Source organism: Triturus cristatus, chromosome 7 (genome assembly GCF_964204655.1).
Source record: "Triturus cristatus chromosome 7, aTriCri1.1, whole genome shotgun sequence".
NCBI lineage: Eukaryota > Metazoa > Chordata > Amphibia > Caudata > Salamandridae > Triturus > Triturus cristatus.
The window spans coordinates 369739071-369755782 of record NC_140590.1 but is presented as its reverse complement, the minus strand read 5'-3'; the positions used below and the strand labels follow the sequence as shown (position 1 = coordinate 369755782).

Sequence of the window (16712 nt, the reverse complement as noted above, 5' to 3'; positions counted from 1 at the left end):
CTCAAACAGCATGTATACTCCATTTTTAAAATCTGTTGCATCCTCAAGTGTATGAAGGCAAGCATTACGTGTGAGACCATGCTCACCTCATCAATGATCAAAAGCTGCAGTTTCCTTAACATTCTTGACAACTCATAACAAGGTTCACTGGATAACTTTTGATATTGTAATTTATTGTCATGTTAACAGGTAGCATTAGTAGACGATGCAGAGTACTTCCTTTAATGTGTATAGCCAAATCCAGTGGGTGCTGTTACTACACACAATACATTTGATTCTGTAGTCCTCTGTAAGTAAGCGATGAGAACTATAATTAAATAACCTTTTTTGGTGCCAGCTTGACCACTAACGTATAATAGAATTGGCTTAAATGATAAAAATGTGCATCCTTTCTTCTCGTGAAGGAATCAGTGCTCTATTTTCTCTTTTACCTCCATACAAATTTCTTTCTGCTCGCCATTCAATTGTCCAACTAACTCTTCGAAATCAACACTTTCCTGTCTTGCTTGTTCCAACGCACTTTCCACGTCATTCATAGTCATTGCAGCTGCATTTTCAAAAATGGGCTCTCTTAAAGGATCTTGACTCAGTGGTCCAGAACTCTGGCTACTTTGTGAGCTCCACTTAGCTATCTCAGTAGTAATCGTTTTCTCCAGTTAAGTCTCATCATTTAACATTTGCAAATAGTCTACGAAGACTAAACACTGAATGCTGTCTTTCACAGCGTTGAAAGAAACTTTGTAGCAGTCATAGTCTCCAAGTAATTCTGATTCAGCACGCGAAGGCTTGAAGATTTGCAGAAGTGCCAAAAAGAAAAACTCCCTTCTGTCTGGAGTTCGGCAGGTAAGTTTTCTGTAGTTAATTAGATTTCCTTTTGAATGTTTCACCAAACAACCGTAACATCCCACTGCAGCATATTTCTATGTTTTCTATTACAATCCTTTTGTATCTGCAGTGCTGAAGTACTTCATAAAGGCACATGTCTTTAGATATGGACTCCGTCTTGGATAGTACTTGTCTAACACATTTGATTTCACAATAGCTGTACTTTTCATGTCAAACTCTGCTAGATACTGAATTTCTGGGAAAGACTTTAACACTCTATTTCATATACTTGCTATGCCTAGACTTACTCAAATAATTCCCCCTGACTTTAAGAACAAACTGGCTGAGCTCAACCTGTCACAGCATTCATAGGAGCCCATCTCTTTAAAGGAAAGCATTTTCAAGCTGAAGCTGTACAATTTTCTCCTCCCATATCTCCTTCATGTCTGTCTTCTCTGATTTTGTAAAGTATGAAGTGACATACCGTACAACAACGATGGAGTTGTCTGCAAAAAAAATTGATATTTAGAATCACAGGGTTGTAGAAATTAATATACTTGGAGGCACCTGTTCTTCTCAGGATGCATGTGTTTTTTGGTGATTTTCTTGTCAGTATATGTCTGACCGCAGGCAAAAAACTGTAAACTCTTCCTTGAGAAATCACAGGTTGTGGCAATCCAAATCAATATCATGAGTAAAACTTTTCTTTGCATCTGTATTTTCAACTACAGCACTTCCCATATCTATGAGCTTGAAAGAGTAGAACTTGTTGTCTCAATCCATTTCCACCACCGTCTTTTGGGATGGCACATGTCACATATTGTTGTATTTGGTGCATCTTTTATCCATAACAGCATGTGATTATGAGGCACACCTCTTGCTTGGTATTCTTTTTGCCAAAAGAAGTCAGTTACTTCACATAGAGAACTTCTTTTGTTGCAGATGAAATATATCATAACTTGAAACTTGTGGTTAAAATATCTGCAAACATTAGCGGGTTCCAAGGTGCAAAGTTCTCCATCTGTCTTCACTTTGCTATTTTTAATGTTAGAGTTCACTTCTCTCAAACATTCAAGTAGATCATCCCAGGCGTACTCAGCACAACTGAGTGTCAGAAACCAAGTAGGTGCAGCTAGATTTCTCAACATACATTTCAGTTGTCTATGACAATGATAACAATACTCATTGGTTTCACGTTGGCAAGCCATCAAATTAATAAAGTTGTACTCCAAGTTTTCATCCTTTTCATGAACTTTGTCAATTAATTCCTTTGCAGAGAGATTTTGAAAATCAACTCCTGTCTTCAGTATATGGTTAACAGCATATGAAAGTCCAGACAAGTCACTGTCAGAAGATAAAATATGTAGGAAATACACTGGATTCTCTGAGTATAATTTGGTTGACCGGTATTCAGCTGCTGGTATCTGTACAGGGCGGTCATCATAGCAGCCATGGGAAACAGCTGTGGAAAAAAGCAAGCTTCTAAACTTTTCTCCCACAAACTCATGGGAGATCCTTTGGCTTGCTTTATTCGAAAGAGATCCATAGCATCACCGATGACTTCTTTAGAATGCAGAGGTTGGATGCTGTAGTGTGCGTAAATCTCTGCTGATATGGATCGATCCACTTTTTCAATCTGTTCACTTAATGGTAATGTTTGATCTTCTATACATGTTACAACTCGAACAACATCAACATTCCTATAACAAATATTATTTTGTTCCAGGTATAATGTTGCATTGTTAACTTTACTAACATCCACTAACATTTGCCATATTTGTTTGTTCTTGGTAGGCACACCATTTACTAGAATAATAAGTGCTTCATGAACATCTCTGTGTACACCAAAAGTTTCAATATTCTGTTCAAAATCTAAAGGTAAGTAAACAACTCTTTCTTTAAGGCTTTTCTGAAGGTCAGTTGGTGGCAGCTTCACAATCTTTGGCTTCATATGAACTATAGCCTGAAATGGGTGTACACATTGTTCAAGAATATATTCATAGTCATTCAAATCTCGTGTTTCTTCTGGATTAGATACTAAATCTAACTTGTTATGTACTGCTCTAGCTTGCATTTAATTCTCTTCTAACTTATCATAGCAGTACTAACATATGATCTGCTGTGAAGACAACTCAAACAGTTCTGCTACAAATAAATAAACAGTGAATTCTTGCCACTTATCTCTGTTCTCCTGTTCAGTTTTTGAGAATACCACTGCAGTGTGAGTTTGGCTTTTGTAGTTAGTGTGTTGACAACAAATTCTTGAGTAGGACAGTTTACAATATATCAATTGATTACAAGCAAAAACTGCAAATACGGCTACAGTCCAATTTGTATACGGGAGCCAGTCTACACCTTCCCTGTATCTCTTCATCTATAACGTCTTAAACATTCCTAGGAATCATCTCCTCTTTTGGAATAAGAGTACCATCTTTCAACTCATAACAATGACAAGTTGTTTCAACTGCATGCACTAAAGTGCTTTCTTGGAAGTAGCTTTCTTCATTAAAGAAAGGCTTAGTACTTGCAGCATATATCAATTCACCATTGAACATTTTGCAAAAATTACTTCTATTCACAAGTCTTGGCTTATTTTCATCATAAACAACTCTATCTTATCCAGTGTTCTCATTCTGCCCAGAATTAAAATAAATAGCTTCCTCTTGAGAACAAAGACCTTATCAACTACAGCCTCAGCACATTCCTTTTGTTTGACTGTTTCTCATCTCCTTTTATAATACTTCGTAGTTTTTATGAGGTTGTGAATTACCCTACTACAAAACATTCTGACTCTAATTTCTTTTAACTATCTGCTTTCTTATACAAATCTTTACTCTTAAAGTCATTCACTTTTTGTCCTTTCCTTGCTGCTTACAAAGTTGTTTTTTTACATGCTTCTGCTAACTTTGTAGTCTTCCACATACTATTTTAAGAAACTTGTTTGTTTTCTTTCCAGCCGCTCTTTTCTCTTTCAGTACATTCTCTCCATTTTGTTCCATTTGTTTCTGAGTTGTGAGGAGATAGTATCCTTTCCTCTGTTTCTTTCTTTTTTCAGTTTTTGTTGGCAATGTAATTATGTTGTTGTAAGTGGAACTAAATGTCTGCAAAGAGAAAAAACAAAAGAGCACATTTATGTTTTATTTACATACTATTAAACTACATGTATAAAGCATTTAACAGACAATGTAAACATGAAATATTAGACCCTCTAACTCTATTATTTTTTATGTTTACATCTGTGTGTCTCTGCCTCAGTCAGCATATCCATCAGTGTGTACAGGGTTAAACTACAGTATGTATTACTGTGATCCTGCTCGTCTTACCATATGTAAGATTGTGTATTAGATAGTCTTACTGTATGCATAATTCACTGTCTGTGTGTGATAGTGTATGGAGAAGTGTATCACTGAGTCTGTCAGCATATGCATAAGTTTGTCTTTTTGCGTGTTAGTGTATGCTTGAGAATATACTTGCATATGTCAGTGTCTTCTTCCCTGTCTCACCCACTGACTCTAAAGTAACAGGCCCGAGACATGTTTAAAGGTATTCTTCTCTGGATGGATGATTTGACTGCGGCAGTACTTGAGTACATATGCAAGTGAGTGTATCAGTCTCTATGTGGGTGAGTGACTAGATGTTTCATAACTATATCGATACATCAGTGGCTTTCTTAGTAATTATATGCATCTGTCTAACTATATACCAAGTGGCTGTATGGATTGCTTACTGGCTGTGTTACTAAGGACATGATTACAAGTCTTGTGGTCCGAGGACTGCCAGACTTGTGGTAGCATGGCCCTAGTGGTCATGCCGCTCTGCCAGGGTACCACCATTCCCAGGCCATGGCGCAGTGGTCCAGATGTATCTATATGCTTGGTGGGACAGCCGTGGTCCAGCCAAGGTTATAACAACTTTCATCACAGCCACTGATTTAATTGAGGTCTTTCCTCCATGAAAACGGTGGCGTTGAGAAAAGAAAGGGGGGCCTGCAGGGCCCCCTTGTGCTTCACGCCTTGTGGATGAACACGGAGGGTGCCCCCCTGTGTACATGCACAGAAGTTCCAGCACGGCATATACTTTTCAGTCCATGCTGTGCTGGAACTTCCTTTGAAGTTCCCATTGTGATGAATATATTATAGGCTGCGCTGTGGGAACGGCAAAGGAAATACCCGCCAATGACCAAATAAGTGATTAGAGGGTGGGCGGTCCTCATGTGGCTTTGGTGCAGCCACGCCAGCGGGGGCGGCGCAACTGGGTTGTAATCAGGCCCTAAGTATTTGGGTATGCATTAGACTGTATCTGGGTAAGTATGAAACTCAGTGTGGGAGGGAAACTAGATCTATAACTCGGCCTATGGAACTTAAGTGCACATGTAACTCAGTGCAACCTAAAACAATGTGCCTTACCGTTAAGCACATACTATCCTGCCCTATATACATCTTACCTTACCTGTGACTTTTAAGTAGTCAAGAGTAGTTTAAGGCCTGATAAGGGGTTCGAAATCCCAGTCAACATGGCAGTAAAACTGCACAGATAGGCTCTACAGTAGTAGGCCCGAGACATTTGCAAACGGCTTCTTGTCTCGATAACTGACTTGGTTCTGCCAGTACTTCAATAGATATCAGAGTGTCTGTATCAGTCCCTGTATGGGTATTTGAATGTTTGTGTATATAAATCAGTATAGGAGTAGCTCTGTTAGTAACTCTATGGGTATGTAAATCTATAATCAAGTGACTGTATGGATAGGTTACTTGCTGTGTTAGTTAGTGTTAAAGTATTTAACTGTGTGTACATCAAGCTTCATTACTACTGGATACATAAGAGCTGCATGTGTGAGTGAGTGAATCTTCAAGTGCCTCTGTTACTCTCTGACTAGGTATATATATATATATATATATATATATATATATATATATATATATATATATATATATATATATATATATATATATATATATATATATAAATATATAATAACAACCTGAACGTCTTTCCACAAACAGGCACCAACACCGTGAAATATTTTGGCACAGACGGCGATTTATTTCAAATACAGGTCAGACGCGTTTCGGCGGTAAAACCGCCTTGCTCACTGCATGAAATGTTCTGTCAGTGTCAGCCATACATATACCTCCACCATTTACCTTTGGTTGCCTAGACAACCAGAAAATGTCATAGACATAGAAGTTTTCACCGTGACTTTGCAAAATACAATTGTATCTGAAATAATGCAAAAACATATATCGATAGCTAAACAATAAAAGCTAGCAACATAAAGCGAATCATTTCATAAAATGAAGATTGAGTTCGAAAGTCACTCTAAAAATAGAAAACATAAGTGATTAGGAATACCGCTTGGATAGAGACGGAACATCCAGACTCAGTGTATCCCAAGTAATGTGCTTTATACCAAGGTTGCTGTATTGGCGTGCAGAGGGGGGTGTGTGGTATATAATTATCATATAACAATAATTGTAAACTCAACCGGCCTAGTTAGTCTCAACTAGTGTGTACAGTCTCAGATTACGATAGAAACATGCAAATCATAAAGCAAAGTAAAGAAAATGGAGACTGCCATTGTAAATATTTCCTTGCACCCACATGATGGGAAAGCCATAGATGGCATGTGCCTCTATCTGTAAAATTAAAAAGGAAAAGGTAGGTTATGTATCACCATATTGAGCCCCTAGTGCTAAGCCATAGTGCCTAATTAAAAGGGGGAAATGTAAACACAAACCTAAGTGGATCTCCCGCCCAAGTGGGCAAAAGAAAACTTATAAGCTCTATATTGGCAGGCCGGAAAAATAAAGTGTATTACCTAGTGCCCTCCTACTGTACTAAAACAAAGAATAATCTGGAATAGAAACACATGTATAGTGGGGCGGTATTCCAGGTAAATGTGCAGTGCGATAACAAAATGTCAAGGTTGGAACAGACATGCTACGAGGATAGGGTTCAGACGAGGAGGCCAATCTTCTCAAATAAAGAGTCAGAGATGGACATTAAGCGCTTCATCGGCATTCATCCCATGTGGGATTTTGGAATTGAGGAGAATGATATATCTTGATTCCAATCTCCGCAATGCCAGTTGCCTATTGCCTCCCCTAGGATTTTTAGGGACACTATCAATCACAAAATAGGAGAGGTCCTGGGTCTTGCTTTCGTGGCACAGATTGATATGACGTGCCACTGGGTATGTTTGGTCATCATTCGCAATTGCTCTCAGGTGTTGCAATATGCGAATCGTGAACTTGGTGGATCGTACTGCCAACATACAGTTTCGGGCATGTGCATTGTAGCACGTACACGGCAAAGTCCGTTTTGCAATTAAAGCTGCCACGAATAAGATATGGTGAATGTCTGAAAGGCATTATAACAGACTTGGTGTTAGTGCCGTGTTTGCAGGCTTTGCATCTACTACACCTAATGAAGCCTCTAGGTGATTGTAGCCAAGTTTGACTTTTCGCTACAGAAGCTGAACTGCGTACCAATTCCTGGCGCATAGATTTAGCTCTTCTGTAACTAATGGCCGGGGTTTTGGGGCATTTAGGTCCCAGAACCGGATCACTGCGGACTGTCTGCCAATGTTTGTGCAGGATTTTTCTAAGTGTAGTGTGGTATGTATTGAATCCTGTGATCAATCTCGGGATGCCAGCCTCTTTAATTGCACTCTGTTCTTGTTTCTTGAACAAAAGATCTTCCCGTGTTTTCAACTCACTTCTGTTTCTGGCTTTATCTAGGGTTTCTGCTTTGTATCCTCTACTCTGTAGTCTACTAAACAATTCGTTAGTAGATTTCTTGAGACCCTCTTCTGTACTGCAGTTACGTCTCATCCTGAGACATTCTGCATAAGGGATACCTTCCTTAACGCTGTTATGATGAAAACTATCTGCGTGAAGGATGGCATTCCCTGCGGTGTCTTTCCTATATGTTCTGGTTTGTAGACAGTTGTTTTCAATATATACTTCAATGTCAAGAAACTGGATGCAATTTTTACTGGTGTGACTAGTAAATGATAAATTCAGACTGTTGTTGTTCAATTCATTTGCAAAGACTTATATATATATATATATATATATATATATATATATATATATTCACTGAAAAAAACATAGGTTTCACACATGTTATAGTTAGCGGAAATTTTACTGATAAAAAACCAATGAAATTCCCCCGTTATAGTTAGTGCAGGCAACTATAACTCACGCGACCGCAATCCTCTGCTGATGCTAATACTGTATTTAGACACTTATTTGCCCATGTCTTCTTCCATACATTTTTAGCTATACATATATTACAAATATTTTTTTTTTCATAAAGACACATATGTCATCAGCAGAAGATTGCGGTCGCGTGAGTTATAGTTGCCTGCACTAACTATAACGGGGGAATTTCATTGGTTTTTTATCAGTAAAATTTCCGCTAACTATAACATGTGTGAAACCTATGGTTTTTTCAGTGAATTTGCAAGGTTTTTTAAATGCTAATTCCTAACTATAACGTGTGTGAAACCTATGGTTTTTTCAGTGAATTTGTGCGGTTTTTTAAATGCGAAGTTACTGTACGCCATTCGTGGCGTGCGCGCCCACTTAACGCAGTTCGTTCCGTGCGCGCACAGTGAGCACGCGGTGCGCTTCGCGCACCGCGCGCCCACTTTACGCAGTTAGTGCCGTGCACGCACGGTGGGCACGCGGTGCGCAACGCGCACCGCGTGCCCACGTTACGCTAGATGGGCCATGTACGCACGATGCGCTTCGCGCACCGTGCGCACATGGAGGACATATGATGCACTTCGTTTTGAAAGGTAATATTTTAATTTTTTTGTATATTTTATGAGCCATGCACAAATGGTGCCCTTCGGGCACCATTTGCACACGGGGTGGAGAGAGTGTGGATAATTTTTTTTTAATTAAATTTTTTACCGTACGCGTACGGTAAGCGTAATCGGCGGAATCACGGAAAAAATAAAAATTCCGTTTTTGGCCTTGGGGGATCTTTGGGGACTCCCTCAACATGGCTATGTGTGTGGGAGCTGTCTAAACAGCCCCTTTACATGTTTTTGGGCTTTATATTTTAGAAATCACTCTCAGTGCGAGAGAGAAAATGGCGGCCGCCGCTTCCTGGTTTTGGCCGATTCGAATGTTTACTAAGATCTAAGAGCCAATCAGAATCGCGCTCGCGCACGCCACCGTACGCGTACGGTAAGCGTACCGTAAGCGCACCGTAAGCTGGCTCAGATATATATATTGATTTAAAGGCTATTTTCTCAGAATCTACTGAACAGATTTACACCAAACCTACAAAAGGCACTTCCTTGACCTGAGGACTACCTCTCTGCCAAATTTCTAGTAATTCTGTTCAGCCGTTCGGGCTGTAGCCCTGTCTAAAGGTCCTATAGAAAAATGCATGGGAAAAACGTGTTTTGGGACCCCCTTTTATCTCAGCCCCCGCTTGACGAATCCCCCCGAGACTTTCAGGGTAGGAGCGGAGCGTAGCGCCCCACCTATTTTGAAAAATTCGCAAGGATTCGTCGACCGGCGCCAAAGTTATTCAAAATAGAATGTTGCGGATTTCCTATGGAAACGTGGTCCTAACTATAACTACCTACTGGCGACTGCCAGTAGGTAATATATATATATATATATATATATATATATATATATATATATATATATATATATATATATATATATATATATATATATATATATATATATATATATATATATATATATATATAAGAGTTTCAGTATGGGTGGGAGACTGGATGTATAACTGGAGATTTGGGTCTGTAAGTGGGCCTGTAACTCAATGACATTTTAAAGAACATGTCTTATCTTTAAAGCTCATAGCTCCCTGCACTATAGCCTATCTACAGTCTGTTTAGGCGTCACTCATATGTAGTAGAAGAGGAGTTTAAGGCTTAGCAATGTGTTTTGAATGTCAAGTCGGCCTAGCAGGAAAACTGCATACACAAGCTCTATAGTAGCTGGCCCGAAGCATGTTTAAAGTGCTACTTTCTCCATGGGTGACTTATTAGAGTCACTTCTTCAACACATATCTGAAAGAGTGTCTCAGTCCCTATATGGGTGTATCATTGGATGATCGTATATATATGGCTCTTTTAGTTACTCTAAGTATCTTTAAATGTGTATATAAGGGGCTGCAGCTTCTTAATGGCTGTATTAGTGAGTTTTGTGGTATTTAACTGTGTGTTTAAGTGCCTGCATTACTGCTGGATACATAACAGCTGTATGTGTGTGTAAGTGAATGGGTAAGTGCCTCTGTCACTGTCAGACTGAGTGCATTAGCGTCTCTATCCTTTTATACATAGGTATATGAATTCCAGTACAGGTGGCAGAATGGATGTTTAACTGCACATAAGGGTCTCTAAGTGCACATGTAACTCAATGAAACTTCATACATGTTTTATCTTTTAAACTAATGGCTCCCTGCCCTATGGCCTACCTACAACCTAACTTAGGGATGACTGATATTTAGTCATCAAAGTTTGGCAAGCACTCAACCTAGCAGTAAAACTGCACACACAGGTTATGTAGAAGCAGGCCTGAGACAAGCTTAAAGTCAAATTTGTGTGGATGGGTCACTTTCTTGTGCCCGTATTGCAGTATATATCTGAGTGAGTATACCATTTCCTGTGTGTGTATGTCACTGGATATTCAAGTAACTGTGTCACTATATGACTTGCTGCCTTAGAAACTATTTGGATCTGTATATGTGCATGTAAGTAGCTGTATGATTCGCTTAATAGCTCTGTTAGTGACTCTTACGATGTATTACTGTGTGTGCAACTGGCTCGGTTGCTGCCGGATGCATACGTACTGTGGCAGTCTGTGAGTGAATGTGTAAGTGCCTCTGTCGCTGTCTGACTGGGTGAATGAATGGTTCTATTGTTTTCTAAATAGGTATCTCAGGGGAAACAGCCACTTCAACGCGGCCGTTTCCATGCATAACCTTAACCACGCATGCATTACAACGCATGCGTGGTTACCACGCATTCCTTTACTACGAGATACATAGTAAAGGTATGTGTGTTAAAGCCTATACGTAAAAAAGGAGGCTTGGGGGGTCTCCGCCCAAAAAATTTTTAAAAAGCATGTGTTAGAAAAAGGCGTCTTGGGGGGTCTCCCCCCCCCCAAAAAAAAATGCACCTGTTTGTGCTTGTGGAGGTAATTGGCGTCGTTAGAGGAAACGGAAAGACACTTCCGCTTCCTCTTAACGACGTACAACGCACCACGTAAGAGCATGAAGAGGAGAAGACGTGGAGAGGTGAGGGGGATTAAAGATAAAAAATGAAAAAATTAAAAAAGGAATGAGGGGGGTGGTGTAGCGCAGGGGTTAAGGGATACGTGGAGGGGTATTTAATAGAAGGGGTTGTGGGTGTGGGCAGAGGGTTGCACAAGAGAACACGGAAAGGAGTAGAATAAAAAAAAGAGAGCAGGAGGGGGAAGGGCACAGGGGAGCAGTGAAAGAAATTAGAGCAGGAATCGGAGAAACCTATACCATGAAAATGCCAATACCAAGCATGGTTTTACAACGAAAATCGTTGTAAAGGTATGCGTGGCAAAGACATTTTCGTGGTAATGGTTATGCGCAGCAAAGGCATTCGCGTTGTAACGCATGCGTGGTAAAGGCATGCGTTGCAACGGAATGCGTTGTAACATCATACAACTGTATATCAGAAAGTGCATAAATAGATGACTGAATGTATAAGTGGGTGTACTGGTTTGTAAGTATGTTTCTAAGTCACAACAAATTGAAAGTACACCTTTTGCCTTTCAAACACATACCTTTCTGACCTATTAATTACCCACAGCTTACTTTAGGGGTGATTTATATTTAATAAAGGAAGGCTTAAGTCTTTGTAAGGGGTTCTAAATGTCACTTCAACATAGCAGTGTAAACTGCAGACACTGGTTCTAACGTAGCATACCTTATACATAATTGAATTCCTTCTTCTCTGTGTAGAACAGTCAGATGTACAATATATCTACTCATATATAATTTACTGATCCTGCCACAGATAGAGCACTGAACTACAGCCTTACAAATAAATTAAGTATATCAATTGCAGATGAGACAATAAAATTATATCTATGGAAGAAAAATATTCACTTGCCCACTAATAAAATTTTCGGTTACCTCATTCCAACAGCATTACTCAGTACATAACCATATTTGTTAGTGACTGTTTCATTGTCCAATCATCCACATTCCACACTGCTAACACGTATATATCAATTACTGTTCAAATGGGTCACTACTTCCATGAGTAGTTCACTTCATAAATAATAAATTATTTCAGTCCCACTTGTGGTATATTACAGGATATATAACAAATATCCATACTTGATTACATTCAACAGACACATAACTCAGTATATTAATATATATATATTTATAAATTATTATGTGCCCTATTACTAACATACCTGTGAATTTGCTTTGTTGATTCTCAAATTGAACTCACTTTTACTTGAAATTCCCTATCAGGCAAAATCATAAGTACCACTCTCAGTAAGAAAGAACAAATAATGGCAATTTTTCCTTCTCTTTTTAAGTGATAGTGATGTTCTTCTCAAATGAGACCGTTCCCTTCATTTTTTTCTTTTGCTATTCCATTTTTCATTGGTCAGTTTTTTTAACCCTTTATTAGTCTCCTGATAAGAAGCCCAATCTGGTAGTGTCTGGGAGTGGATTTGCAACCCTGTCGTGACACTCAGCACAGCCCCTATGTAACTTAGCAACTGAGTCATAAATCCATGCAGGAGTCCGTTAATCCATTTCAAATTCCACTACTATCATTTTCAACTACATTTGTCATTCTCAGGTAGTGTTAATTTAGGAATTTTGTAATCCACAATATGTATTATCTCTAAATTACTCTGCTTTGTAGTTTCAAAGTACAATGTATTTAGACCCCATTCCCACACTGCTTTACTTTGGTTGCCATAGCAACCTCTTTTGAAACACTCTACTGTACCAGGAAGTTAAAAGTTCACACCACTTTTTAACAGGAGAATTCCAAGGTCCACTGTAGCAGGTATGTCTGTGAATGGGTGCATTAGTGTTTAACTCAGTCTGTAAATGGGTGTATCAGTCTCTGAGTGGGTATGTGACTCAATGCATGAGTGTCTCAGTTGGTCTGTGAGTGGGTGTGTGAGTATCTGAATGGGTCTATAATCAGGTGTGTGAGTGCCTGAGTGGATCTGTGAGTGGGTGCATGAGTGTCTGAGTGGGACTGTGAGTGGGTGTCTGAGTGGGTTTGTGAGTGGCTACATGACCCTCAGTGGTTGAGTGAATGGGGGCGTGAGTGTCTGAGTGAGCTTGTGAGTGAATGCATGAGTGTCTGATTGGGTCTGTAAGTGGGTACATGAGCCTTTGAATGGTTCTGTGAGTGGGTGTGTGTGTCTGAGTGGGTCTGTGGGTGGGTGCATGAGCATGTGAGTGGGTCTGTGAGTGAGTGTGTGAGTGGATCTATGACTGGATGTGTGAGTCTCTGAATGGGTCTGTGAGGGCATGCACTAGTATGTGAGTGAGTGCGTGAATGTATTTTTTTAAAAACTTTTTTCAGCAAGGTTCATGACTTTGCCACACTGCTACATGGAGGTGCCACAATGAGCATTGCGATGGGTGCGCTACTCCAACCACTTTCAAAAATGGTTTGGGACATTTTGATACTCATAAGGGTCCCTCAGAGACCCCTACAATGCATTCATGAAGTCAGTGTACCTCTACCCTGACCCCTTCCTTGCTTTATATCCCATATTTTCATCTCCCGGGACCATGTCCCCATTTACAAAATAAGGGCGAACTTACTGTGTGAATCTATTTATTTATTTTACATTTTAGCAAGTTTTGAGACTCTGACACAATGCTACGCAGGGGCCATGGTGAGTGTTGAAACGGGTCCTCGACTTCCCGAACAAGGAAAACGAAGGGGTTTAGGGCAATTTTAATCTGCATGACAAGTCCCTCAGAAACCCTTATAGTCCACCCAAGAGGTCAGCGTGCTTCTACCCTGACCCCTTCTATAGTATTTAATTCCAAAATTCATACCTGTGGACACAGTCCCGATATAGAAAATGGCAACTGCAACTTTCTACACAGGTTGCAGCCAGCCAATCACAGCAATGCTCCTAGCGCGCGGGTTCGTGAAGCTCCGTGTGGGCATTGCAAACGATCCGTATCCCTTGATATACAAATTTGAATTTCTTTAAATAACTCTAAAACTACAGAACGGATTTAAAGTAAATACCAAAAAGCGTGCTTTCTGGACCCAAAGCTATCATTCTGCCAAATCTGGTGTAATTCCGTCCAGCGGTTAGGACTGTGGTCGTGTTCAAAATCCCTATAGAAATTAACATGAGAAACTCATTTTTTTGACCCCCTCTTTTCCTGGTCCCGATTGATGGATCACCCTGAAACTTTCCATGCACAATTAGAATCAAGGGGGCACTTTTTTGGAAAAGTTTGTGAAGACTTTTCAAACAGCGCCAAAGTTATAGGCAAGTCAAAAAATGCTTTCCTATGGAGACATGGTCCTAACTATAACTACCTACTGGTGACTGCCATCTATATATATACATGTGATCAAGGCCCTGCCGGGCTGAAACGCGTCATGGCTGTAAAGGTCGAGGGGATCAAAAAATAAACCTTCACTGGTAAACCCTGTGGTCTGTGCTTCGTTGTTGGAGGTAATCTGCGCATGCCTTCGAAGTTTGAGTTAATATATATATATATATATATATATATATATATTTATATATATATATATCCTCTTATTTCTCTCGAATATTTCTTTGCCACTCCTTACCGAGAGCTGCGTCGTCACAAGGGACCTCTCGAGAGCAGGTCCTAAACATCAATCCAGTAAAGACGACGCCGTGTGCGGTTCAAAGATTTATTTTCAACTGCCGTTATCAAACGTTTTTCAACTGCAAAGCAGCCTTGTTCACTGATAGCAAAATTTAAAACGCGTGACCATTTTAAAGTGCTTTACGTGCTTGAAAACAAATCACATGATAAACTACAAACGTGATGAATGTGAAAACAGACTCGTAGTTTTTACAATTTCACAGGCATTGCATACCAAATAGCCAGTCAGTTTCATAATGCAACTTTCGCATTATACATATCGTTTTCCATAATTAGTGAGAATAATTTATACAAACCAATTGATTGCAATGTTGTACAAATGAAGTTAGAACATTTCAAATAAGCATTAATGCTATATTGTCATATTCGGCGCAAATAGATTTTCCGGTTTACGCGCTCACACCAATTCTGCTCAAGTGAGCTTTTTCATTCTTGCATTTCCCAACATAAAAATTACGAAAAAACGATAAAACAATTACGCCCAAGTGGGCTTACATATTCGATTTGTTGCGAATTCATTTCTTGGTTTACTGGTAGCTGTCGTGACTAACAGCCTTTCATTATTGTCTAAGTCTGCTAAAAAAAGTTCCTATTTCTATCATTACTTAAAAATCATTGCTGCACTATTCACTTAGTGGCGGTTCATCCCTTACATGATTAATCTACAAATGTGTGTACAAGTCTTCCTCAATATTTAATCCTCCTGGTTGTTTAGAGTCTAACTCTATTATATAGCGAGACTCTAATCGTCTTAATTTCTTCTCTCGGTTTCCACCTCTCAAATTCTGTTCAACTGCATCTATTACATAGAAAGTCAGGCCCTTAGTCTCTTTCCCATGCACCTTTTCAAAGTGTCTGGCTACTGGATATGTTCTGTCTCCGTTCTTCATAGCCCTCAGGTGCTGTAGGATTCTTTTGTGTGCTTCCAGAAATGTGCTGCCCACGTACCGCAGGCCACAAGGGCACTGCAGGACGTAGACAGCGAAACTCGTCTTGCACGTGTACTTCCCTTTGATCTTACGCATTCTATTAGATAGGCCTAGACTGTGTTGCTCAGTGTTTATGCAACGCATACAGGCCTTACATTTGACGCATTTTACAAACCCCTCTTTTTTACTCAACCATGTTGTCTTTGGTTTAGCTTTCTTTAAATTATTGCTGACTAAAGCCTGTTTAAAGGACCTGGCTTTTCGAAATGTAATTTGTGGTCTCCGAGGCACATTTTTACCCACTACTGGATCATTCTTAATTAGGTACCAGTGTTTGTTTAAGATACTCCTTACATCGTCATGTTGCTGGCTATATGTTGTAATGAATCTACATTTTGACTCACTCTTTTGTCATGTTTTTTATCTGCAGTTATGAGGAGCCGAACCCGGAAATGTTGCGTGAATGGGCCGCGAATAATAATGATGCCTCTAGACGGATGCTGGCTATTCTCATTAAATATGCGGATTTAGATAGACAAAAAATTCTGTCTGAGTTTGAGTTATTGTATGAAACCCTGAGTAAAGAGGAAGACCAGGAGACTGTCAAAAAGTTTAAAAGCGATATGAAAGAGAGATTGAGAAAACTGGAAATCTCCATTAAAGAACGTAAAGTGCAAAAATTCTTAAGGGACAAATTAGACTACGACAGAGATCAGATATATACATTTGCCCAAAAATTCGATACGATGAGAAAGCAAAAAATGGGGAAAGCAACTAGCCAGACACATGAGTTGAAGTCTGAACGCAACAGTGTGCAAAGCTCAGAAGTTGACACTGACATGGAGGATGATACAAATGTCCAGAGAACAGTACCTTCCGTTATTGAGGAATTTGATTTTTTACACGAGGGAAAAAGATTCAACTTGCGACCCAGGCCACAAACACAGAACCCATTGCCAACAAGAGGAAGAGGCAAAGGGCGAAGAGGCGGAAAGGTGCCGCCTGCAGAAGACGCAGAAGAGAAAAAGAAGGGGAGCAAGAACTAAGCAGTGAAAGCGA

At 39.7% G+C, this 16712-nt stretch overlaps 1 protein-coding gene across 1 annotated transcript in view; it reads left to right on the top strand.

The window, feature by feature from the left end:
* LOC146809694 (uncharacterized) overlaps window positions 1-16263 on the top strand; it is a 68107-nt gene extending 51844 nt beyond the window's left edge. Inside the window, exon 3 of the mRNA XM_085614882.1 lies at window positions 16084-16263. Within this exon, the coding sequence (XP_085471008.1) occupies window positions 16084-16089 (6 nt within the window). The 3' untranslated portion in view covers window positions 16090-16263. The remainder of the gene's footprint in view (window positions 1-16083) is intronic.
* Window positions 16264-16712: the final 449 nt, after the last annotated feature.